Source organism: Camelina sativa, chromosome 10 (assembly GCF_030686135.1).
Source record: "Camelina sativa cultivar CO46 ecotype springtype chromosome 10, ASM3068613v1".
NCBI lineage: Eukaryota > Viridiplantae > Streptophyta > Magnoliopsida > Brassicales > Brassicaceae > Camelina > Camelina sativa.
Window position 1 is genome coordinate 27,448,635 of NC_141889.1, and position 23,359 is coordinate 27,471,993.

A 23,359-nucleotide genomic window follows, 5' to 3' on the forward strand; every position below is an offset into this window, starting at 1 on the left:
CCATATTGTACTTAGTTATTAAGTTTTTCTTCCTACGTTTGTTAATATGTGTGAATTCTGTAATGTTGTGACGTTTGATTTTTTCCTGCTTTAAGTAAAATTAAAACTAAACATATTTGGGCATTATTTTTGATATAGGAAAACAAATATCTACCTACTTAGTAAAAAAATCAAACAGCCGAAAAGTAAGGATCAATAGAAGCTTCAACTAATAATTTGAAGCTCACTTTTAACCAAAGCCACCTCCACTAACATGTTTTGTTTCACCTCCACTTACATACGTCAAATAAGTTTGAAGCTGCAAGTTATGATTAATAGAAGCTCCAAATATAATAAATTTAACCCAAGCCAACTCGAGTTGTTACAATAATACTCTGTTATTTATTTTCCACAGCAAAATTTTATTCTATTTCAGATCAAACCTCTATAAGCTCCACCTATATATTACAAACCTGTATAAGCTCCACTTAAACATTACAAATAAAAATATTATTGAAAGTTAATCCAGCAATGTCTTAGACTATATATCTCATGGAAGCTCAATTTGTGTTCAAACCAGGAACCTGTAAAACAAAATCTCAACAACCACATATCAAATTCAATCTGGAGAATCAAATGTTCTGTGGCCTTGAAGAAATACTGTTACGATCCAATTCTTTCTGAAGGTCAAACTTCGATCCAGATTATAGAATATAAAGTCAAATCTTTTGAGCTTACCTGCAATCCTTTCAACAACACCTTCGAAGTACAATTATTAGATGAGATCATCATCATAGTCTCTAAAACAAAACCAAATAAATATCCTTTATACTACAGAAGCATCCTTACAGATAAGACATAAAAGTATATTATCGTTAGGAATATGATTATGCAGAATCCGTATAAAACTGATTTTAAATGATAAATGAACTTTATTTACCTGTAACCGTCCAAAGATATGGACCACGAACATGCCCTGTGTGTAACTATCTATCAAAAAAAATTAAACCAAAATATATCCATCTTTTCACACAACTACCTGTATCCCTCATTTTCTTATTCATTTCGATATTCTTTTTTCATAGTAAGAAAAGTAGAATTCTCTTTCAGTCCTTCATAATAGATTCCATATCTTCTTTTGTAGGAACATACAAATGTCTTTCTTTTCTATAGAATGATCCTACTCATTTATTTCTATCTAACTCATCCCACCATACTACAATAATGAATAGCCAGAATTATAACAAAAGGAAAGGGAAAGAGCTGTCAAACACCAGGAAGGAAAAGAAAGTATATTGTGATGGTAAATTTTTTATTCTCAAAAGATTTTTCATGATAATCTTCTTCAGTTTTTTAGAAAAAATGTATATCTTTTGCAGAGAATGATCCGATTCATCTATATGTAACTCATCCTGACGAAGCTCAGAAAATGAATAGCCAGAATCCTAACAAAAGGAAAGGGAAACATGTATTAAACGTAAACAGCAGACAGGCAAAGAAAATCTTCAGTGATGGTAAGTTACTTATTCTCATACTATTATTTAACCTAAATTGAAACATATATTATTTAACTCTTTCTATTCAATATGTTATCCTACAAAACAGAAAATGCAGTTTCAAGTGTTACCTCCTCTTTTGCATCGTCCAGAAATAGTCAATCACAACAGCCTCTAAGTGACATTACAAACCGTAAGTTAACTTAACTTTTCTACTAAACAACTCAACTGAATTATGAATTCGAATCGATTCAAGGCATAAAGTATGACTATCATCAAATATTCACACACTATCATCAAATATTCACACACAAGAAAGGAAAATCAGTCAGCCTATTCAGCATAAAGTATGACTAACCCTAAGTCCACTTCATTATTAATAATGCAGAGAGATACAGATGTAGCAGCTCAAATACTCAGCAAGTTGAAAGAACATCTCAAACAGATATTGGCCAAATATGTAAGCTTTATTTTTTTATGCAATATTTACAACAACTTTACGTGAACAATAAATTTACTACTGTTCTATCTTTTCTCTTTTTTGACAGGTTATGAACACTATGGCGATGCAGTTTATTTGTGTCAGCATTGTAATGCTTTGATGTGGTACAATGAACGTATTAACAAAAGAAGAAACCAAATACCTCCACAGTTTTCAATGTGTTGTATGCACGGAAAAGTTGAACTCCCCCCCCCTCCTATGTTACCTCCAATCCTCTTCAGACTGATATTTGGGATTGACAGTGTAAGCATAAACTTCAGAGAGAACATTAAGCCATATAATTCCATGTTCGCTTTAACTTCCATGGGTGGAAAAATTGATGCTTCAGTTAACAACGGACGTGGACCATATATATTTCGACTCCATGGTCAGAACTTCCATCAAATAGGCAGCTTGCTACCTACTGAAGGCACTCCTCCTGCATTTGCACAATTGTATATATTTGATACTGAAAATGAAATAAGCAACAGAATAGCAGCTTTCAGGTAATAATGTTAACTAAATCTTAAAAGTGGATCTATATTATGAATATTATTCGACTTTTGAATTTTTCCGACAAATACTAATGTTTTGAATCAACTATCCAATTTCTATAATTGTGTAGTTCTAAACGAAGAACACCTACGAAAGAATCCAGAACACTAAGAGCTGATATTGTCGAAGCAATTAAATCTATGCTAGATGAGTGCAACCCATACAGTAAGATACTTCGAACTGCAAGGGATCGTTTCGGTGATTCATTAGAATCAACAGATGTTAAGATTGTATTGATTTCTGGGCGTGAAGTTCATGACAAGACATATACGCTCCCAACAAGTTCTGAAGTTGCTGCATTATTTGTTGGAGATTTTGACACTGAATTGGATTGTAGAGATATTGTTGTGGAAACAAAGACTAAGCAATTGGCAAGGATAAGTGAGCTTCACCCTGCATACCTTACTTTAGAGTATCCTATTTTATTTCCATATGGAGAAGACGGTTACCATATTGATCTGCATCTTAAGAAGACGACCACAACATCGAGAAACCCACGGTTTCGACTAAGCATGCGAGAGTTTTTTGCTTATAAAATCATTGAGCGTCATGGTCAGTTTAATCCTCTTCTGCATTCCGGGAAACTCTTTCAACAGTTTTTGGTTGATGGATTTACAATGATCGAAGCTGAAAGAATAGGATATCTTAGACTAAACCAAAAGTTATTGCGGGCAGATAAGTACAACAATGTTGCAGCTTCTGCAGCAAGTGGAAATCAGGATGCTGATAAGTGTGGGAAGCGAATTCTCTTACCATCAACTTTTGTGGGAGGTCCACGATATATGCAAGAAAAATACAGGGACGCAATGGCAGTTTGTCAAAACATTGGCTACCCGAGTTTGTTCATTACATTCACTTGCAATCCTAAATGGCCAGAGATTACAAGACACCTACAAGCAAGGGCCCTAAAAACGGGAAGACATGGCTGACGTGATCTCCCGAATATTCAAGATGAAGTTAGATAATCTCATCTTCGACATTCATAACAAAACCTTTTTGGTCCATCAATCGCAGGTTACCTACATATAATTCTTATGTTTTTAACTGATTATGTTCACATATTTATGTTTTTTCTCATCCATCTCCTTTTCTATTTTTCCAAACAGTGATATATACAATCGAATTTCAAAAAAGAGATCTCCCTCATGCTCATATTTTGTTATGGCTAAAGCGTGGGTCAAAACTGGCTACTACAAAGGATATCGATGAAGTCATATGTGCTGAAATCCCTGATGAAGCTACTAACCCTGTCCTTCATGGAATAGTTAAAGAACTAATGATTCATGGGCCATGGGTTAGTAAACCCACGTTCACCGTGCATGGAAAAAAGAAAATGCACCAAAAAAATCTGCAAAGAGACGTATATCAACATGGATGGTTACCCAGTTTACATGAGAAGAGAAGATGGGAGAACTGTGGAAAAAATGGAATTCTCATAGATAATCGGTTTGTAATTCCCTATAACCCTTATCTGCTTATAAAGTATCATGCCCATATAAATGTAGAATGGTGCAACCAGACCAGAGCAATCAAATATTTATTCAAATATATAAACAAAGGTAAAGATAGGGTTACAGCAGCATCAGTTGAGTCAGTGACCACAACAGATGACGTGGAAGGTACCGTAAAGGTTATAGACGAAATAAAGGAATACTACGATTGCAGGTAATTTGTTTAACCTTACTATTTTTTTAGCTACGTCTTTTTTTAGTTAGCCTAACTCACTAACATAAGTCTTAATTATATGTTCTCTTTAAAAGGTATGTATCGCCTGTTGAAGCAACATGGAGAATATGGGATTTTGACCTTCACCACAACAGCACAAATATGCAAAGATTGTGATTTCATTTAGAAGGGGAGCAAAATGTAACAATGGAGGATGATGATGATGTTGATGATGTTTTGAACCGTCCGGGGAATCATACATCACAACTTTTAGAGTGGATGAAAATGAACTAACACAACATGGAAGCACAACAACTGACTTACATTGAATTTCCTAAACACTTTGTTTGGAACCTAACCAAAAAAGTATGGACAAAGCGTAAACAAAATTCAGCTGTTGGTCGGATGCATTTTATCTCACCATCTGCTGGTGATGAGTTTTACATGAGAATCCTTCTTACGGTGATCAAAGGTGCAATCAGCTTTAAGGATTTATGTATTGTTGATGGTATTTTGTATCCAAGGTATCAAGATGCATGTGCAGCTCTTGGTCTCCTTGAAGATGACCAATTATATATTGATACAATTGCAGAAGCCAACCAATGGGGATCAGCTAAGTACATGCGTCAACTATTTGTGAGGCTCCTAACCTCAGATAGTTTCTCATCACCTAATCATGTTTGGTTAAAAACATGGCATTTGCATGCAGAAGACATTTTAGAAATGCAGAGAAAAGTTCAGGAAAATCCAGGTTAGTAAATTTATCTTCACGTATAAACTTAAAAAAAAAAAAAAAATTTGATCACTAACATTGATTTGAAAACTCATAGGTCTGGAAATGAGCACAAATCAGTTAAAAAATCAAGCTTTGCTTGAAATTGAAAAGCTTTTACAGTCCAATGGAAGTAGCCTCAAAACTTATTCTTCACTTCCATTTCTTGTCAACACCAATATCCCATCTTCAGCAAACAGATTGATTACAGAAGAGTTGTGTTACGACAGAGACAAGGCTGCTGCAGACCATCAAAAGATGCTTCCAAGTCTAAACAGATGAACAAAAGAATGTTTATGATAGTATATTGGCTTCAGTCGAATCAAATTGTGGAGGTGTATATTTTGTTTATGGATTTGGAGGTACGGGAAAGACTTTTCTTTGGAAGACTTTGTCGTCATATATCCGATCGAAAGGAAAAATTGTGATCAATGTTGCTTCGAGTGGAATGGCAACTTTATTATTGGAAGGAGGAAGAACTGCTCATTCACGGTTCGCAATACCAATACAGCTACACGAAACTTCAACATGTCATATTGTTGTTGATAGTGATCTAGCTGGATTACTATTGGAATCTAAGTTGATTATCTAGGACGAGGCACCAATGTTGCATAAACATTGTTTTGAGTCTTTTGATCGAAGTATGAGAGATATAGCAAGAGCAACTAATGTTAGTAATGCTGATAATCCATTTGGTGGGAAAACAATAGTTTTTGGTGGTGATTTTCGACAAGTGGTACCAGTTATTGCTAAAGGGAGTAGAGGGCAAATTGTTCAAGCTTCTCTAACCTCTTCATCATTATGGCGATTTTGCTCTGTTCTTCGTCTGACAAAAAACATGCGTTTTACTATTGATTCGGATCCTGCTGAGATTAAATCCATCAAAGAATTCTCAGAATGGATTCTAAAGTTAGGAGATGGAAAGCTTTCAGAACCAAATCATGGTGAAGCTGTGATCGATATTCCAGGTGACATGCTTCTTTTGGATAATCTTGACCCTATAGATTCAATCACGAATGCCATATATCCATCTTTGATTGAAAATCTGGAAGATGTGAATTTTTTCAAGGGTCGGGCTATCTTATGTCCTACCAATGAGGTTGTTCAGGAGATCAACAATCATATAATGGATATTCTACCAGGAGAAACCAAACAATATTTTAGTTGTGACAGAATATGCCCAACGGATGCTTCTACTATCAGAGACGAGAATGTCTCCATTGAATTCCTAAACTCAATCAAATGTTCAGGATTGCCAAACCATGTGCTCAAGTTGAAGATAGGAGTTCCGATTATGCTCTTAAGAAACATTGACCAAAAAAATGGATTGTGTAATGGGACCAGATTGCAGATAACAAATCTGGGAGAACATGTCATTGAAGCAAGAGTTATCGGCCTAAACGACGACAGTGACAATGATGAAGAGAGAGTTTATATCCCCCGCATGGCACTTACACCTACAGATGTGAAGTTGCCTTTTCGATTTCGCCGTACTCAGTTTCCTATTTCTCCATGCTTTGGAATGACAATTAACAAGAGCCAAGGTCAGAGTTTATCTCATGTTGGGATTTATTTGCCAAGACCGTATTTACTCACGGCCAACTATATGTCGCCGTGTCAAGAGTCAAAAGTAGAAGGGGTCTGAAGATCCTAATTGTTGATGAGGATGGGAACAGAGATACAAAAACAACAAATGTTGTTTTTAAGGAGATTTTTCAACAAATCAGATAACGATTATAGGTAATACATATTTTTCTACTTATTTATATTACTGTTTTTAATATAACACTAATTATTGGACCTACAAACTTACATTGCTTTACATTTATCTAACTGTAAGTTTCATATTTTTCATGTTTGAGGAGAGTGGCAGTCGATTCTTGGAAATCAACATCAAGTGTGTTTATGGCTTATCCTTTATCTTATTGTATTTTAGCTTTTGCAATGTTAAAACAACTCAAATTTGAAATTCCAGTTTCATGAAAAGTAGGATCAAACTGAATGTAGTACTCTTTGGTGTCAAATGTATATATTTTTCGAAATTTTATTTAATATTAATGATGTAATGGTCGTGTTTTATTCACATCAAAGAAGGTGTTTAATTATCAAAAATTAATACTTGCCTAAAACTCTATGTTATGGCCAGCGTATTAAACACCTTGCTAATTCAATTGTGGGATTTTTGAGATAAAAATTTAATTTTGAAACCAAAAACAAAAAAAAATCCTATAACCAAAATCCCGTAATATTCTGAGACTAACACCACTACGTACAAGCAAAGATCATGGGAAGATTTATTCTCCTATATAACTCCAGGTTAGTTGTACTTACAGTATTCTTAAATCTTCTCATCGTTCTTCACTTATTTTCCTTCTTTCACTTCTCTGGGAACGATATTCACCGCTTGATAACATCTGTTCAAGTTATTGAATCAATTAGTTTCTCCTTTTTTATTATATTATGTTATCTTTGCTTAACAGAGTTTATTAATTATAATCTTTTTTTTCAGTTCCAAGATGTCTCTCTATTACTCTCATGGTTCTCAACTTTTGGAGTGGATGAACATGAACGCAAACAACACAGAAGCAAGACAGCTGACTTACATTGAGTTTCCTAAACACTTTGTTTGGAACAGAATTACTAAAAAATGGACCAGGCGTAAAAGAATTTCAGGTATTACTCAGATGCAATTTAGTTCATCAGCTATTGGTGAGCAGTTTTACTTGAGAATCCTTTTAACACATAGAAGAGGTGCAACGAGTTTTGAAGATTTACGTACTGTTGATGGCATTTTGTATCCTACGTTTAGAGATGCATGTTCTGCTCTAGGTGTCCTTCAATAAGTAGAATAATAAATCAATGCAATCCTATTTTCTATTTCAAGAACACAGTTGCTATGTTTTATTTGTTTCTGTTTAATGTTTCACATTTCCTATGACTCTTACTGTTTATATTTGTTTCTGTTTATATGACTCTTACTCTAAATTATTTGCTACTTTTATAAAAGTTAAAGAAAGCAACGATAAGTACCTTAGAGGTGGAACGAAGTTGCAATAATGTCAATGGCATGTCTACACCAATATCAACTGCATCCACATAAATGTTAGTTTCAATCCCAATAGCCAGTAATCTTTTATAAAAAGAGATATAAGAAGGAGAAAAACAAATTGAACCATTTTGTCATACTTTTGATTCCCAATTTTTCAAAAATTCACAAAACTAAAAACACGAAATAGATAGACTTAGCAATAAAACAAATTGAGTGGAAGATTTTGATCCCAAACAGAAGGTAAGTAAAGAAACTGAAGAAAATCTCAGCTGTAATCAGAGAATGAATAGGTGAATAAAAACTGAATAAAAATTTTCAAATCGGTTGTCATCTAATAGACCAATTCGAGTATACAATAGAATTGAGATTACGGAGAAGTCTCATAGATTAGAATAATTGATAACTGTACAAATTGAAGGAAACAGAGAAGAGTTGAATATGGAAGAAGATATACCCATCACGTCGAGGAGAGTCGCATATACAATAGGAGTCTGATATTCCTCAACTCAATTACTCCGTTGTCAAATTTGATGTTTTGAGGCTCATTGGGTATTGTTTGCAAAGATTTGTCGGTTATATGTGTAGCTCATGTATTCCATATACACAAAAGAGGTATGGCGAAAGAACGGTGGTGAAAGAGAGAGGATGGTCTGGGAGGCGGTGGCTCACATCGTAATTTAGGGGCTAAAGAGTTGTGCCGCAAAGGATAAGAGGTTTCTACAATAACTCCTTATTTCCTTTTTATTTTTGTAAACCATCTCTTTTCCTTTTATTTAATTTAACAGTCTAACCAAACGAGAATTCCAAAAAAAAACAAACCGGAATAATTATTTCCTCTTCTTCAAATAATTATCGTAGTATTTTCATTAGTTGTTACTATTTAAACAATCACACAAATATTCTCATTATTTTATGGAGTCTCTTATTTTTTCTGTTTTATCTAATACAAAATGCCTTAGTTCTCATTTTAACATATTATAATGGGTATCTTCAATTTTTTTTAAAAACTTTTAGTTTAGTTTTACATGATTATAAAAGTTATATTTTTATATTTTTTAAACATATAACTACATTTACTTTCAGGAGTAACATAAAAAAATATAAAAATTCAACCAAATTATATTGTAAAGTACTTACCAATATTACTTTTAACAAATTAATGTTACTTTTCCTATTAACATCTAAATTGATATTATACTACCATATTATATTGTTAAAATTACTTAAAATCAATTGATAATATACAACTAAATTTTATTTAAAGGATTACTAAAACTTCTATTATATTAAATTTCACAAATAATAATTCCGTGCATACAAAAACTAGTATTGTATAAACATGAGCATACATGATGGTATATCACGATTACATAATGTGTTTGGCTCTTATGCTTCCACTTGTATTACATGTCTTCGTTGCGTTGATGGACGATTGAGATTATTCCGAAAGAAACCTTTAACGTGGAGTTTTGTCCTCTCTGCTCTCTGCACCTATAAATACAAGCCTTTAGTCTATCATAAAGGATTTTCGAAAAGACTAACACTAACAAAAACATCTCTTCTTTCAGTGTTCATATTTGCAGTTTGTGTGGGAAGGTTTAACCAAAAAGCTTTTAAGGGACAAGCACACAAACCATTTCAACGATGTTTTTGCTCTTCTTGCTGGTAATGCTCTCGACAAAACGCACATATTTATTCTGGGATATGCTCTTCAAACCACCATCTATTCACTTTGGAGAAAAAGAAATGGGAGACGACACGGTGAACCCCTCTCGACGGCGGAACAACTGATCAAGCTCATAGACAAGATTATATGCAACCGACTCAGTACGATTAACGGAGGCAAGGACACTATCATTCAAGTCTGGTTTGCAACCAAATTCTATTGAATGAGATTTTAAAACCTGTTCTAAAGTTTTTTCAACACAATCTTTGTAAAAGGTTTATTTTTTTTTTGAATATAATTTAACATTAATTAAAAAAAAAAAAACAAAAAGATTGTAGGCGAAAAGAGAGAAATTGATATTCCGACCTTAAAAGTTAAGCTTTCATCATTCATCTAAAAAACCGTTCATGAAGACTTCACCGCTGAAATGAACGGAGGTATTTTGCAAATTCTTCTGATGTGTTTATTATGTGATCAATTGAAATATTTGACGACTTTTGATACTCTGTTATTTGACTGTGATTAATGTAGAATTAAGATTCTAGTGATTGCATAAAATTTAAAATAGTTAGAGAGCTTGGCACAAAAGAGTTTGGTTCGCTCCCTCGACACCAAAACAATCCTTTTGTACTTGGCTTGCCATGCATAGCCATCCATCTACAGGCGACCGTATGTTGGCTTGGAATAATGGCTCAAATGTGTCTGAAGATTGGTCAGCCATTGCTAAGAGTCTTCTCACCACTGATCGGTAACAATGTATCTGATTTTGGATGGGTTAAAAAGTATTTGTTATGAAGAAGTAAAGGGAACATAAAGAGAACGTCCGGGGAGACTAAAGAAGGGACGCTACTTAATCACCCCCCTTTCCTAAAATGAAAAACCAAAAACATACAAAAAAACAAAAACAAAAAACGACTTTTTTTCTTTCATACTCAAAACTTGTCTCTAATGGTTTTAACAAATCAATGATAAAAAAAAGACATCTAGAGTTCATCATGAGACTCATCTTCCTCCTCAGTCGTTGATTCTCCTCCTGCACCTGGTGCTCCGCCTGATCTCTGGTATACTGCCGTGATGATTGGGTTACACACTGCTTCTACCTCCTTGAGCTTCTCATCGTACTCTTCTTTCTCTGAGTTTTGGTTCTCGTCGAGCCATTCCAAGGCCTCTTTGGTTGCTGCTTCGATCTTCTCCTTCTCATCCCCTTCCAATTTGTCTGCAAGCTTGTCCTTGTCGTTCACTTGGTTTTTCATGTTGTACACGTACGTCTCCAACGCATTCCTGGCGTCGATCCTCTCCTTCACCTTCTTGTCTTCCTCTGCAAACTCCTCTGCCTCCTTCACCATCCGGTCAATCTCTTCTTGGCTCAGACGACCCTTCTCGTTTGTGATTGTAATCTTCTCTGATTTACCACTCGCCTTGTCCTCTGCTTTCACGTTCAGGATACCATTGGCGTCCACTTCGAATGTGACCTCGATTTGAGGGGTTCCTCTGTCAAAAAGAAGAATGATGATTATTTTGAAGTTCAAATGAGACTGATCTTACAGTTACATAAGGTTAAAAGAAGAGAGAGCAAACCTTGGGGCCGGTGGGATTCCGTTGAGGTCGAATTTCCCGAGCAGCCTGCAGTCCTTGGTGAGACTTCTTTCACCTTCAAAGACCTGAATTGAGACAGTTGTCTGCTGGTCTTGGTACGTTGTGAAAACTTGAGATTTCTTGGTTGGAATAACCGTGTTTCTCGGGATCAGCTTTGTCATCACTCCTCCTACAGTCTCAATACCCAAAGTGAGTGGTGCCACATCAAGAAGAAGAATATCTTTGGTCTCATCACCGCCTTCTCCACTCAAAATACCACCCTGAACAGCAGCACCATAAGCAACAGCCTCATCTGGGTTCACACCCTTGTTTGGCTCTTTACCTTCAAAGAAGTCCTTCAATAATTGCTGAACCTTTGGGATCCTGGTGCTTCCACCGACAAGGACGATCTCATCGATCTGGCTCTTCTGTAGACCAGCATCATCCATGGCCTTCTTCACTGGTCCCATGGTCTTCCTGAACAAGTCATTGTTCAGCTCCTCGAAACGAGCTCTGGTGAGTGGCTCAGAGAAATCAACACCATCAAAGAGTGACTCAATCTCTACACGGACTTGGTGCTGGCTACTAAGAGCTCTCTTTGCCCTCTCACATTCCCTTCGGAGCTTACCAAGAGCCTTGTTGTCCTTGCTGATGTCCTTCTGGTGCTTCTTCTTGATCAACTTGATGAAGTACTCCATGATCCTGTGGTCAAAGTCCTCACCTGCGCAGATCGTAACAACAAAAGGTCAGCACCAACATCACACTCAAGCAATCCCTCAATGTCTGACACTCTGTCTATACTTTGACACAAGTCATTGATTATGTTTTGTTTAGAATATTTGGGCGATTCCAATTGCACAACACTCCTCCGTTATCAAACAAAATGTAATTAAAAACGAATCATTCGTGGTCACAAGTATATTACCTCCCAAGTGAGTGTCACCATTCGTGGAGAGAACCTCGAACACTCCATTATCAATGGTCAATACACTGACATCAAAGGTACCACCACCAAGATCAAAGACAAGGATGTTCTTCTCACCACCCTTTTTATCCAGACCATAGGCAATAGCAGCAGCAGTAGGCTCATTGATGATTCTAGCAACATTGAGCCCAGCAATAACACCAGCATCCTTGGTAGCTTGCCTTTGGGCATCGTTGAAGTAAGCTGCGCATATTTCAACACCAAATGAACAATCAATCACCAATCCAGATAAGTATATGTCTCCAGTACATATAATGAAGCCGAATTAACAACAAACTAACCTGGAACGGTAACAACAGCGTCCTTGATTTTCTTTCCAAGGTATGCTTCGGCTGTCTCCTTCATCTTAGTCAGAATCATAGCACTGATCTCCTCAGGACTGAAAACCTTAGTCTCACCATCCTTGATCTTGACTTGAATGTAAGGCTTACCGTCCTTGTTCACAATCTGGTAAGGTACAAGTTTCCTGTCCTTTTGGACCTCCTTGTCCTCAAATCTGCCATAAATAAAAAAAAAAAAAAAAAAAATCAATATCTCATGCAAGTGAAACATACATAAACCACGCAAGAGAAAGAGGTCTCATGTATTTACTTTCGGCCGATCAATCTCTTGACGTCGAAGATAGTCCTCTCAGGATTAACAGCCGCCTGATTCTTAGCAGCCTCACCAATGAGCCTCTCAGAGTCAGTGAAACCAACCCAGGAAGGTGTAATACGGTTTCCTTGGTCGTTAGCAATAATTTCAACGTGACCATTTTTGTAAACACCAACACATGAGTAAGTGGTACCAAGATCAATCCCTATAACTGATCCCAACTTGGTGGCCTCTTCTTTTGCAGTGGAAAACGCAAATAAACATCCTGAAACGTAAAAAAAATAAAAAACACTCCAACCGCTCAATACACCAACAAAATCAAAACAGTAATCTCTCCCAATTCCAATTTCACAAAGATTAACTACTAACAAACCACAAACTAATCTCATCATCCACGAAACGAATCTCTAAGGAAACATCTTAAACTATCTCTGTAAACGAGATCTAACCTTAAAGATCGCAATTCAACATTATAAAACAAGCACAATCAAATCCAGTAATACGATCACGGAACAATGCAGAGGAGATTTTACGAATTACATAGACTAAAGAGATCTAAATCGAAGAAGAAGAAGACAATTATAAGATCAGAAATCACTCACCGAAGAAGATGATCGCCAGCACACCAGTGCCGTTTGCTCCGAACGAGCGAGCCATATCGAAAACTTTAGCGCTTGATCTCTCTCTCTCCCTCTCCTTGTTTCGATCGTATAAACTGAGTTTTGAACAGAGCTTTTCCTTTTTCTCTGATTTAAGCTTTGTATAGAAGAAGTTGGGAATGCCTTTAAATAGGGTCCAGTAGTGGCCGAAGTAGTCGCTTATTATGGCAAGACGAAGAAATTATAACTCATGTCATCGGAGATTACGTGGACCAATCATCTTGCGACGATCTATAATGTCAGCCAATCAGATTTGGTCTTGTGTTGGAGTAATCGTGGCCGTTGGTTACTTCGTTTCTTCTTCTTTATTCTAGACAATGGGCTTGAGGGCTTCTTCCTTTTTTATTTTAATGGGCCCAGCCAGCCTCTTCTATTTAATTATTTACTAACAACAAAATTCACTAATTCACAATTGAGAGATAATTAATTGCATTATGTATTGAACTTTTTTTTTCCACTCATTATATTAATTTATCATACTTTTTTTATTTTTGGATGTAGGTTACCATCAAAAAAAATTGAGAGCTGCTTGTATACCAAAATAAGAAAAAGAAAAAATTCAAAAACAACAAACATGAGACCTATAAAGGCTACACAAGAAGGAAAAACAAAAATTATTGGTAAAATTTGTAGATAATAAAAACGAATATCATTAAGATACAAAAGGATAAATTATTGGTTGGATTTTTAGATAATAAAAAAAAAATGATTTCATTACAAGAACTGATCTGACTCTGAGTCTAAAAAGTCAAACCTATTAGAAAAATGTGAAGAAAGTAAAGTGACATGATTTTTAGTGTGTTTGTTTCTATGGAATTGCAACCCCAATTCAAATAACATTTGCTACCCAAGCATCTAAGAAACTGAACCAACGATGACAAGTGATGTTATTTTGGTAAAAATTTTATGAACTGAACAAAAATTAGAATAATATGAGCATGTTACTCTCTTATGTCAGATGTACAAGTTTTTAGTGGGTTCTCGAGTGGCCGGCCATTCTTTTATTTTGGTCATATATATGTTCTTATACTTTATTCTTAAGCTAACAAAGAAATAAGACTCAAAGAAGCAACATCATTGTATATATTAACAAAAAAAACAGTGACATACATAAACAAGAAACAAAAATCAAAAGAACATACAAAAGAGAGAGACTAAAGACATCTTTTAATGATCCCATACAAGACCTAACCATAGAACCGTTTTTCATTTAGCTTTTCGATATACAAAGCTTCATCTCTAACACTTGACCACGCAATAAACTGTTAGAAACAAACATGCAATCTTTATCTTGAGGGGTTTGAAAACTAACTTTTTGAATCCTCTTCATCTCCGGCGTTTCGTAGTGACTATAGATGCGTCCTTGAAAAGAGTAGGAGATTCGATATGAGAACTTCTCCACTTCTGGAGCCAATGGTGCAATACAATTTACAGCCACATAAACACCTTTTGGCTCTCTAAAACATTGCAGCACAAAGAAAACTTTCTTTTCAATCGTCATAAGAACGAAAATCTTATCGTTTATGGGCATCCGCACATGTCTCGGAGCACCAAAACTGAAGAAACAACCGGGTTTTAACGGGTGGGATATCATATAGTGACCAAATAGGCCATCACTGTATGAGCCAGTGTAATTGCATTCGCTGATTTCAGGGCAAGAACATAGAGAGAATCTGCAATACTTCTTCTCATGGTTTGATACTCTCCTCCCATAAGGAACATGCTTGGTGCAACCTAACTTTGCGTTTGGGCATGAGACAGTGACTGTCACTGATCTAAGAACACTCTCCATTGCTCTGCAGCGTTTGTTACCAATGGGTAAAGCACATAAAGGACATTTATTTTTGAGTCTGGGCCAGCAAATATGGCAAGCTACATGTCCCATATCACACTGAAATTCAAAAACCAAGGAGTTGCAATCAAATTGATCATATCAAACCCTATTTAACTAAAAGAAATAATTTTTTCAACTCTCTACATAACAAAACCAAATCAAAAATGTTATCAACCATTGATCGGAACATGACCAAACACATACGAAATCTTACAAAAAAAAACTTAATTACCATCTGTCAATTACAAAAATAAGAAAAATATACTTTAAGTCAACTTATTAAATTGATGTTTTCTTTCAGCTATATATTTATATCAATTTGTCATCAATCTATAAGTAACAAAAAAAAAATGAAGGCAAAACAATTGTATAAAACTAAAGATCAGATAAACAAAACCCAAAGTAAAAACTTATAAAAGCAGGATCTCAACTTAACAACTAGGGCTACAAGAATGACCACAAAAATAGTTAACTATGTGGATACATAATGCAATGTTCAAAAAGCGTAACCTGATAGACGGGAATAGCGAGTGGCTCGTAGCAAACGGGACAGTCAAGAACATCACGATCTAGCAACACATCTGCTTGTCGTTGCCTCTTTTGCGACTGAATGTTTCTCAAACCATTTCTATCTTCTGAGGAACACGTCATGTCGATTAAAAGTTAAAACGATTGGTTATGCCCTAAAAAGATGGGATGTTTAGGTTTAAAAAGAAGAGAAGGTTATGCCCTAAAGATCTTTTTTGCCTGGTTGTTGTTTACTCTTCCGTTTGAGATGCTTCAGGTTAGTTTTGGTTCTTCCAAGATTCTCATACCTCTTTGACTCTCCGTCTTCTCTTTCGGACTTGACTTTCGGACTTCACGAGTAGATTATTAGTTTTCATGGGCCATGTATCGTGGACTGCTTATTGTGTAGTTGGGCTGCTTAGCCAATTAAGCCTTTTAGGCTGTTGGAACGGTGATGACATCTAGTGATTAATTTAAGAAATTACACAAGAAAAAACAATACAGTAGAGAGATTAGTGGAAATTGATTTCATTGAAAATCATAGTTAATTACAAGAATTGATTTTGACTCTCTTAAGCCAAAGACAGAGAGAGTTTCGTGTAGAAGAAAGTGAAGAAACTAGTTTTCGTATGTTTTTGTGTAGTTGCAACCAATATTGGAACAATGAGCATAACTCTCTTATTTCAGATTAATTTTGTACTTACCAAAGTACAAGAGGTTTAGTTTCTGGACTTGCTCATGCTCATCAAAGCCTTGAGCATCAGAATCTTCTTCCCTTTACGCGATGAAGATTGCTTTATCTCCACTATTTCTGTATTTCTCGACACAGGTATCGCTCTTTGTGGTTCTGGTAAGGGCTTTATAAGACACACAAGGTAGCAGAAAGGGTAAATATAACTAAACAAAGATATTGAAAGTTGAAGAAAGTAATCTTTGCATCTCTATGTATACCGGTTTCTTTGGTTGGCTTGGGGAGCTTGAACGTTTCAGTAGAGATCCTGAACGTAAGAGAGGGAATCTCATAGGAGAGTTTGTTCTTTTACCTGCAACATTCACACACACTTACATGACTGAAATGAATCTGACAAAAAAGCCAAGTAAAGAAGTATCATTAGTTTAGTTGATGTAGTTAGTACTTGGTGTTCTGCTGTTGATGTTGTTGTGTACGATGGGTGCAAAAGAGAAACTCCCTGCCTTGTTAGCTTTCCTGCATTTTACAAATCATTCACATTACAAACAACAAAGCCAGAAACAAGAAGAAGAATAGTAGTTTAAGAAGATAAAAAAAAAAATCAAGATTTCTACCTTGCAGTATTTGGGGGGTTTTCTAGTATTGTTGATCGAACAGCTTTAAAAAGCAGATCAGTAGAAAATTCAGATATCATATAAACATGAACGAATCGAACAATCGGATATAAAAAGTAAAGGATTTAGCTACCACTCTTGAACCGGCATGAGTCATCTCCTGCAGAGAAACTTGTGCCTCTTCCTTGTTCTGTGATAAAAAAGAAAAGATGATCAGAGAGATATGGCGAATAATGATGGAACGGGTCAATTGTGTCAGAAGGGAAAAGAGGTTATACGAGGGAAGAAGTAACGCTTATGATGGCGAGGATATTGAAATAGAAGCAAATGCTGATGAGACCCACTCTTCCCCATGTACTCTCTGCATAGTCTCATCCTCTACATGAACAACACACACAGAGAATGTGAGACAGTTTCAAGATTCAGGATTCAAGATTCGAGATTGAGTGTTTTACTTGTTCAAGAGAAGACAAACGAAGATGAGTGGTGGAGAAATGGGTCGAGTTATCAGAGAGAAAAGAGTTGAATTTGTCGGAAACAGAACCGAGATGATCCACTGTGTTCACTACTGCCTTTGCTGCATACTCTTTCAACGTCTCTATGACTCTGCCATCATCATTCATCATTCATCAGATTCAACAACACATGGACTTATAAAATACTCTCGTTACTATCAAGAAAGACAAGAAAAGTTACGTTTCTTTGTGTTCTTCTTTGCCGTAAGATGTTTCGAAATAATCAGCAGCTGAGTATAACTGTTTCCGTAAATTCTTCAAATCCTTAAAACACCAAAAGAACAACAGAAGAGAAGATGAATCTTGAATGAAGACAAAAAAATCACAATCCTATTTGATCAATCTGTGTTTGAGGCGAGAAAGAGAGAGAGAAGGATCAAACAAACCTTGAGAGTTTCTGAGAATTGAAGAGTTTGCTTCATGAAGAGTTCGTCATTATTGGAAGACTGGTGAAGAACTATCGCTAAAGATGTAGAGCTCGCCATTAATGAGATGAGGGAGAGAGAGAAAGAAGGCGAAGATAATGGAGTAAGTAAGAAAGATCCAAGTGGAGACAACACTATATACCACTCTCTTGACTCTTCAATACATTCCATACGTTCTTAACAAGTTAATATTTTCTTTTAAATTTTTGTAACTAATAATAATATCAAACTAAATTGTCATTAAAGGATAAAAAAAGAATATATTTAATTAATTACTAGGTGAGTTAAAAAAAAAATTGTAAAAAGCAGTCGACAAATCAAACATAATGACCCGGAGAAATGCATTTAGGCCACACTTTTCAATTATTAAAATGGTTATTATGAAATTAATTTAATAATTAATGATTGCATCAATTATAAAATACTCAAGTCAAAAAGAAAAATCGGAAGGAAGATTTGTAGTTGGAAAAATTAATGGAGCAGAAAGTAAAGAAGCATGATTATTCAACATTTTGTTTTAATTAAAGAGAAAACAACTTCTCAACAATCTTGATACTCTTTTCCCTTTCTTGAAATTAAAAAAAAAAAAATAAAAATCTAAAGAATATGCATACACATACTATATATACTTATGTACAAGAAGTGGGACACTAAAGAATCCAAATTCAATCACGGACTCATTTTATGGAGTTGCCTTTATGAGTCTAGAAACCATTCATGTGACATAACACACTCACTCATATAAGTTGCATTATGACCAGACGACAAAAACGAACAGAGCAAAATTATATTTCACGAATTGTATGGGAAGATACTAGTGTGAGTCATACATGGTAAAAACAAAAAAAGGCTATATGACCCAAATTGAAACGAATTCGAAGAAGGATAAAGAATTAGGATTACACGATACGCTCGATTTCTCTGGCGTAACTGAGGGTTTGGTTGATGAGTTGCAGAGAGGGTACCTCCTTGCACGGTGCGGTTTCTTTAGCTTTTTGGAACACAAGTAACTAACCCGTCTTTGACTTCCCACTACGGGTGCTCCTCGTTTACATATATGTTGAACAGTTCTTGATCAGAAGAGAAGAGTGACGTCTTACGACCCTCGCTGATTGAGAGATGACCGTATGCTTTCCCCCGCTGCATCCAGCTATTTCGTCTCTACAGATAACAATGAGATTTTTAGAGTCATGGCAATGAGCTAAATAAATAAGAGAAAGGGTCATCAATGAAGCCTATGCATTTCTTTTTACCTAATGGTTTTTTGCCAAGAGAGATCCATGAAATTACACAAAAGTCTCATCAGGTGCGGTCTGTTCTAGCACTCTAACACACGGTTATAGGCACCTTCCATGAAGGATTGCTCGAGCTCAACCGTATGCTTGATGCAATGATTCTACAAGGTTGCAGAGGAAAGTAATTCCAGTTCCGAGCAATCCCGTTCTGAACAAGCAGTCGCAGTAGGTTCAGACCAAGAATTAGATGCTCTTGCTGAGAGGGCGGAAGACGGCTCCTGGCTCCTGGTACAGGAACAAAAGAACACACTTTAGCAAACATCCAATTGAGAGGTGATACAAGATAATGAAGATAGCGCAAGAGATCCTTAAAATCACCTAGCATCAACATAATAATAGGGCTTCAACTGGAAGAAATCTCTCTCGAACGCGTCTTGATCCTCCGTTTTAACACTTATTCGAACAACAGCATACTCATAAATGTCCCCCCTTAACTTAACCAAAAATTGCCTCACAATGAAGAAGATAAGCTTACTAGGTCTAGCAATAGTCAATTCCTGGAGCTGCATTAGGAGTATTCTCAAACAAAGGTGGTAGACTTGTGAACTTAGTCAAAAGAACCTGAATAAAAGAAATGAACAAACACTAAAATTACAAAAACCACCCACTGATATGTATTTTCAAAAATTGAGCATAGTGTATGTAGCACTGAAAGATTTTTTTTTTTTTAAACACCTTTGACATTGCTATGTCCACGGTTTAATCTATAATTGAATTAGGGTTAAAAAAAAAAAAAAAAAAAGGAAACAAATACCTTACGCTGAGACAAGAGATTAGTACATGAGTCGAAATCTTTTCTTGTAAACGCAGCTTTGAACCTCTCGAACTGCTGAGAAACCTCCGGATCCATCTCACTCTCTCTCTCTCTCTATCTCTATGAATTTCTCTGTGAAACTGGGCTGGCTTGAAGAAGAAAAAGAAGAAGACGAAGATTTTCTCGGCAGTAAATGGGCCTGTTTAATCTGAGAGAGTGGGGCTTGAAATGATGATAAAGCCCAATAGAAGCTTCCCGGGTTTTTTTGTACGTGTTAACTAGACAGGAGAAGTCGTGAACTTGTGATGCTGACACACTCACTCTCACTTCTTTCTCGTCAACAACGCGTTTTTGGTGTTTGGTCCACAATCCTTAGCCTCTAAGACAAATCAACCCTATTTTTCTTTTTCCAATAAATAATAGTAATAATTACTTTCTAAACAAAATATCTTAAAAATAAATAATTGTCACTATTATTGACAGAAAAAAAAAATCTCATATCTAAAAGTCCGCCACGTCAAAATCCGCAATTGTGTTCTTCTAGACCGCGTCTTCGCTACCTGCCGCCGCTGTGATCGATCTCACTCGTTCGACTTTCTTCTGCAGCAATTAATTAAGAAAATAAAAAAGAAAAAAACATCAGACAGAACAGGAGTTTTTTTTTTTTTTTTTTGAGTTACGTATACCTTGTACTATTTAATAGTAGTTATTATCCATATTTAATAAACTTACTTTTTACTAATCCACTTTGTCAGATTCACACGCAACCTTTGAAAGCCAAAAAGAAAAGAAAAAAAAAGGGGGGTTGTGTGAGTTGTGACGTTCCTGGAAATTTCTACTGGATGACAAAGTTGCTCCAATTAAAAGCGTACAACTTTTTTCTTCATTCTTCTTTTTTTTTTATATATATATATTTTTCTCACCCAATTTTCACCAATTTCCTCTACTTAAAAAACCAACCCCTGATCTCCAAATACACTTCATCAAAAACCTTCACCCAAAAAGATCGCGTAAAGCTTTCATTCAACTTTGGATAATCTCAGATCGCAAAAATCAGATTTTTTTTTTTTTTTTTTTTGCTAAAGATCAAACAGAGAAGAAGAAGAAGAAGATGGAGAATAATAACAACAAGAACAGCAATCAGCAATCTTTTTGGCAGTTCAGCGACCAGCTGAGAGTTCAGACACCAAATCTAGCGAACCTGTCGCTCAACGACTCGATCTGGAGCACCAACTCCGTCTTCAAAGAGCGTCGAAACTTAGACATCGCCGCATCCGCCGACAAGAACAACAACAACAAAAGCCAGATCGACTATTATCTGAACCAGAATCAGAAGAAGAAGACTGGTTCCGACTCCAACTGGAGCTGGAAGTCATCTTCTGGTCCAAACAACGACAACATGGGTTTGGGTTTCGGACCCGTGGGATCGAAATCCGCCGCTGTCGTCGATTTGAACCCAATCGACAGATTCAACTCTCCGTTCAACGACACCTGGAAATTCAAGTCAGTCAACGTCAACGTTAACGGTTACACACCACCGTCAGGCGCCGTTAACGGAGACTTCAACAAAGGTGTTTACACGTCGATGAACAAGTACGGGTATAACGTAAATCTTATAAAGCAAGGCAACAACAACAAGGACAAAGGAGTCGATGAAGATCATCATCATCATCCTAATCATCATCATCAGGTTCAGAAAGGTGGGAAGAAGAACAGGAAGAACAATAGCCAGAGGAACGAAGACGACAAGATTAATAATGGTTTGGACAAGAGGTTTAAGACTCTTCCTCCAGCAGAGGCTTTGCCAAGAAACGAAACCATTGGTGGTTACATCTTTGTGTGCAACAACGATACCATGGAAGAGAATCTCAAACGCCAGCTTTTCGGTATTCACCTCATCTCTTTACTCTCTCTCTCTCTCTCTCTCTCTCTATATATATATATATATATATAAAATAGATATGTGTTTTCTGATATTTATTTTTTGGGGATGAAATTTGTTTAGGGTTGCCACCAAGATACAGGGACTCGGTGAGAGCGATAACTCCGGGACTTCCTCTGTTTCTTTACAACTACTCCACTCACCAACTTCATGGAATCTACGAGGTTTCTTTCCTTTTGCACAGCACAATCTTTTCTTTCTGTTTTTTTTTTTTTACATTCCGACGAATTGGATACTTATAGAAGAATGGTTTAAAAATAAAAATTCAGGCAGCTAGCTTCGGAGGAACAAACATTGAGTTGAATGCTTTTGAAGACAAGAAATGTCCAGGCGAATCTCGCTTCCCTGCTCAGGTACTATACATACTACTGCTACGTTTCTACAAGCTCTTCTTGTCTACATGTGTTTTAGGGATTTCTAACAAAATTTTGGGGTTTATTTTTTAAAAATATAAAGGTTAGGGCCATAACGAGGAAAGTGTGTTTGCCACTGGAAGAAGACTCTTTCCGACCCATTTTGCACCACTACGACGGTCCTAAGTTCCGGCTCGAACTCAGTGTCCCTGAGGTACTCTTTTTTTTTTTTTCCTTCAAAACTCAAATATACAATTATGGCTCTTTGCCACTTCTTCTGTGTTTTCATTCATTCAAAGTCTTTATATATGTTTTGGCAGGTTCTTTCTCTATTGGACATTTTTGCTGACCAAAACCCTTGAAGTTAGTATACCAATGAAGAACACTAAATAGTGGTTGGTTGGTTACTTCAAATCCAGAAAGAGAGAGAGAAATATACCCGATTATATATATTTACATTATAAGGAGGAGTATTAATAATTGTCTGAAGCAATGGTATGGTCTTACTAGTTTATCGGTTTCTTTACTACAAGTGTTTCCCAGAAACCAGAATGTATGGGAGATTAGAAGATATGCTATTTTTGTGTGGGATGATGGATGAAGAATACATCTCCACTTTGTTTTGTGTAAATTAAATAAATAAAATAATTGTGTACAACCAAACAAAATAGGGAGAAATGAGATGAGCTCTTATTATCCATTTGCGTTTTCTTTTGTTATTATTGATCTCTTCTTCTCACCCTAATCTATCTTAATTTTCATTTTAAACTATTCGAAATTATAAATGAGAGCGTTTGTGAGAGAGACTTGATCATCTTAATTTGTTTCTTTTCTTCTCTGAGGGTGGGTGATTCTTGGTTATGATAACATGTTCATTGATTCATAGTGGAGCTTCTAGCGAAGGGTAGAGCTCACCGAGACATACTATGGATGGTCTAAAGCCTTAACAACCA

The 23,359-nt window shown here is 36.0% G+C and overlaps 5 protein-coding genes, 1 long non-coding RNA gene and 1 pseudogene across 9 annotated transcripts; 2 read left to right on the forward strand and 5 right to left on the reverse strand.

The window, feature by feature from the left end:
• Window positions 1–380: 380 nt before the first annotated feature.
• Window positions 381–8,744, reverse strand: LOC147937487 (uncharacterized). Of its 3 annotated transcripts, XR_015569301.1 has the most exons (6): window positions 8,452–8,740; window positions 7,979–8,034; window positions 7,280–7,362; window positions 2,120–2,395; window positions 1,607–1,649; window positions 381–1,424 (listed from the first exon to the last, which is right to left on the reverse strand). It is a non-coding gene; the product is annotated as an uncharacterized LOC147937487 (long non-coding RNA). The 3 variants fall into 3 exon arrangements; XR_015569300.1 differs by lacking the exon at window positions 1,607–1,649; XR_015569299.1 differs by lacking the exons at window positions 381–1,424; window positions 1,607–1,649 and having other exon boundaries at window positions 1,925–2,395; window positions 8,452–8,744.
• On the forward strand, window positions 5,007–7,038 carry LOC147937488 (uncharacterized). The gene is made up of 2 exons (XM_087470720.1): window positions 5,007–6,688; window positions 6,814–7,038. Exon 1 carries the CDS (start codon window positions 5,553–5,555, stop codon window positions 6,591–6,593), a length of 1,041 nt encoding a protein of 346 aa, XP_087326846.1. The 5' UTR covers window positions 5,007–5,552; the 3' UTR covers window positions 6,594–6,688; window positions 6,814–7,038.
• Window positions 8,745–10,427: 1,683 nt separating the features above from the next.
• On the reverse strand, window positions 10,428–13,681 carry LOC147937489 (heat shock 70 kDa protein BIP2). Its single transcript, XM_087470543.1, has 6 exons — window positions 13,420–13,681; window positions 12,815–13,082; window positions 12,505–12,719; window positions 12,164–12,406; window positions 11,242–11,959; window positions 10,428–11,154 (listed from the first exon to the last, which is right to left on the reverse strand). Exons 1-6 carry the CDS (start codon window positions 13,472–13,474, stop codon window positions 10,647–10,649), a joined length of 2,007 nt encoding a protein of 668 aa, XP_087326669.1. The 5' UTR covers window positions 13,475–13,681; the 3' UTR covers window positions 10,428–10,646.
• An 855-nt stretch (window positions 13,682–14,536) lies between these two features.
• LOC147937490 (E3 ubiquitin-protein ligase SINA-like 7) lies at window positions 14,537–16,278 on the reverse strand. The gene is made up of 2 exons (XM_087470545.1): window positions 15,821–16,278; window positions 14,537–15,367 (listed from the first exon to the last, which is right to left on the reverse strand). The coding sequence occupies exons 1-2, from the start codon at window positions 15,959–15,961 to the stop codon at window positions 14,687–14,689; spliced, it is 822 nt and encodes a 273-aa protein (XP_087326671.1). The 5' UTR covers window positions 15,962–16,278; the 3' UTR covers window positions 14,537–14,686.
• Window positions 16,279–16,329: 51 nt separating this feature from the next.
• LOC147937491 (protein ABIL4-like) lies at window positions 16,330–19,223 on the reverse strand. The gene is made up of 9 exons (XM_087470544.1): window positions 18,024–19,223; window positions 17,819–17,901; window positions 17,578–17,728; window positions 17,401–17,500; window positions 17,256–17,312; window positions 17,123–17,165; window positions 16,954–17,024; window positions 16,769–16,860; window positions 16,330–16,674 (listed from the first exon to the last, which is right to left on the reverse strand). The coding sequence occupies exons 1-9, from the start codon at window positions 18,231–18,233 to the stop codon at window positions 16,537–16,539; spliced, it is 945 nt and encodes a 314-aa protein (XP_087326670.1). The 5' UTR covers window positions 18,234–19,223; the 3' UTR covers window positions 16,330–16,536.
• LOC147937492 (26S proteasome non-ATPase regulatory subunit 8 homolog A-like) lies at window positions 18,830–20,335 on the reverse strand (annotated as a pseudogene). The gene is made up of 4 exons (XR_015569181.1): window positions 20,112–20,335; window positions 19,676–19,918; window positions 19,316–19,582; window positions 18,830–19,223 (listed from the first exon to the last, which is right to left on the reverse strand). The product of XR_015569181.1 is annotated as a 26S proteasome non-ATPase regulatory subunit 8 homolog A-like (transcript).
• Window positions 20,336–20,752: 417 nt separating this feature from the next.
• On the forward strand, window positions 20,753–23,074 carry LOC104724573 (DCD domain-containing protein NRP-like). Its single transcript, XM_010443084.3, has 5 exons — window positions 20,753–21,997; window positions 22,117–22,217; window positions 22,323–22,406; window positions 22,510–22,620; window positions 22,727–23,074. The coding sequence occupies exons 1-5, from the start codon at window positions 21,223–21,225 to the stop codon at window positions 22,766–22,768; spliced, it is 1,113 nt and encodes a 370-aa protein (XP_010441386.2). The 5' UTR covers window positions 20,753–21,222; the 3' UTR covers window positions 22,769–23,074.
• Window positions 23,075–23,359: the final 285 nt, after the last annotated feature.

What these genes read in the sequence shown, in the direction of transcription:
- LOC147937488 (XM_087470720.1), top strand. Translation starts at nt 5,553, where the DNA reads ATGTTGCATAAACATTGTTTTGAGTCTTTTGATCGAAGTATGAGAGAT.
- LOC147937489 (XM_087470543.1), bottom strand. Translation starts at nt 13,474, where the DNA reads ATGGCTCGCTCGTTCGGAGCAAACGGCACTGGTGTGCTGGCGATCATC. An exon ending in TGGTGACACTCACTTGGGAG is followed by an intron (nt 11,960 to 12,163) that starts GTAATATACTTG and finishes CGATCTGCGCAG; the next exon opens with GTGAGGACTTTGACCACAGG. An exon ending in GGAATCCCACCGGCCCCAAG is followed by an intron (nt 11,155 to 11,241) that starts GTTTGCTCTCTC and finishes TCTTTTTGACAG; the next exon opens with AGGAACCCCTCAAATCGAGG.
- LOC147937490 (XM_087470545.1), bottom strand. Translation starts at nt 15,961, where the DNA reads ATGACGTGTTCCTCAGAAGATAGAAATGGTTTGAGAAACATTCAGTCG. An exon ending in TCGCTATTCCCGTCTATCAG is followed by an intron (nt 15,368 to 15,820) that starts GTTACGCTTTTT and finishes TTTGAATTTCAG; the next exon opens with TGTGATATGGGACATGTAGC.
- LOC147937491 (XM_087470544.1), bottom strand. Translation starts at nt 18,233, where the DNA reads ATGGAATGTATTGAAGAGTCAAGAGAGTGGTATATAGTGTTGTCTCCA. An exon ending in GTTTGTCTTCTCTTGAACAA is followed by an intron (nt 17,501 to 17,577) that starts GTAAAACACTCA and finishes TTGTTCATGTAG; the next exon opens with AGGATGAGACTATGCAGAGA. An exon ending in CTCATGCCGGTTCAAGAGTG is followed by an intron (nt 17,166 to 17,255) that starts GTAGCTAAATCC and finishes TGCTTTTTAAAG; the next exon opens with CTGTTCGATCAACAATACTA.
- LOC104724573 (XM_010443084.3), top strand. Translation starts at nt 21,223, where the DNA reads ATGGAGAATAATAACAACAAGAACAGCAATCAGCAATCTTTTTGGCAG. An exon ending in AATCTCGCTTCCCTGCTCAG is followed by an intron (nt 22,407 to 22,509) that starts GTACTATACATA and finishes AAAAATATAAAG; the next exon opens with GTTAGGGCCATAACGAGGAA. An exon ending in TCGAACTCAGTGTCCCTGAG is followed by an intron (nt 22,621 to 22,726) that starts GTACTCTTTTTT and finishes ATGTTTTGGCAG; the next exon opens with GTTCTTTCTCTATTGGACAT.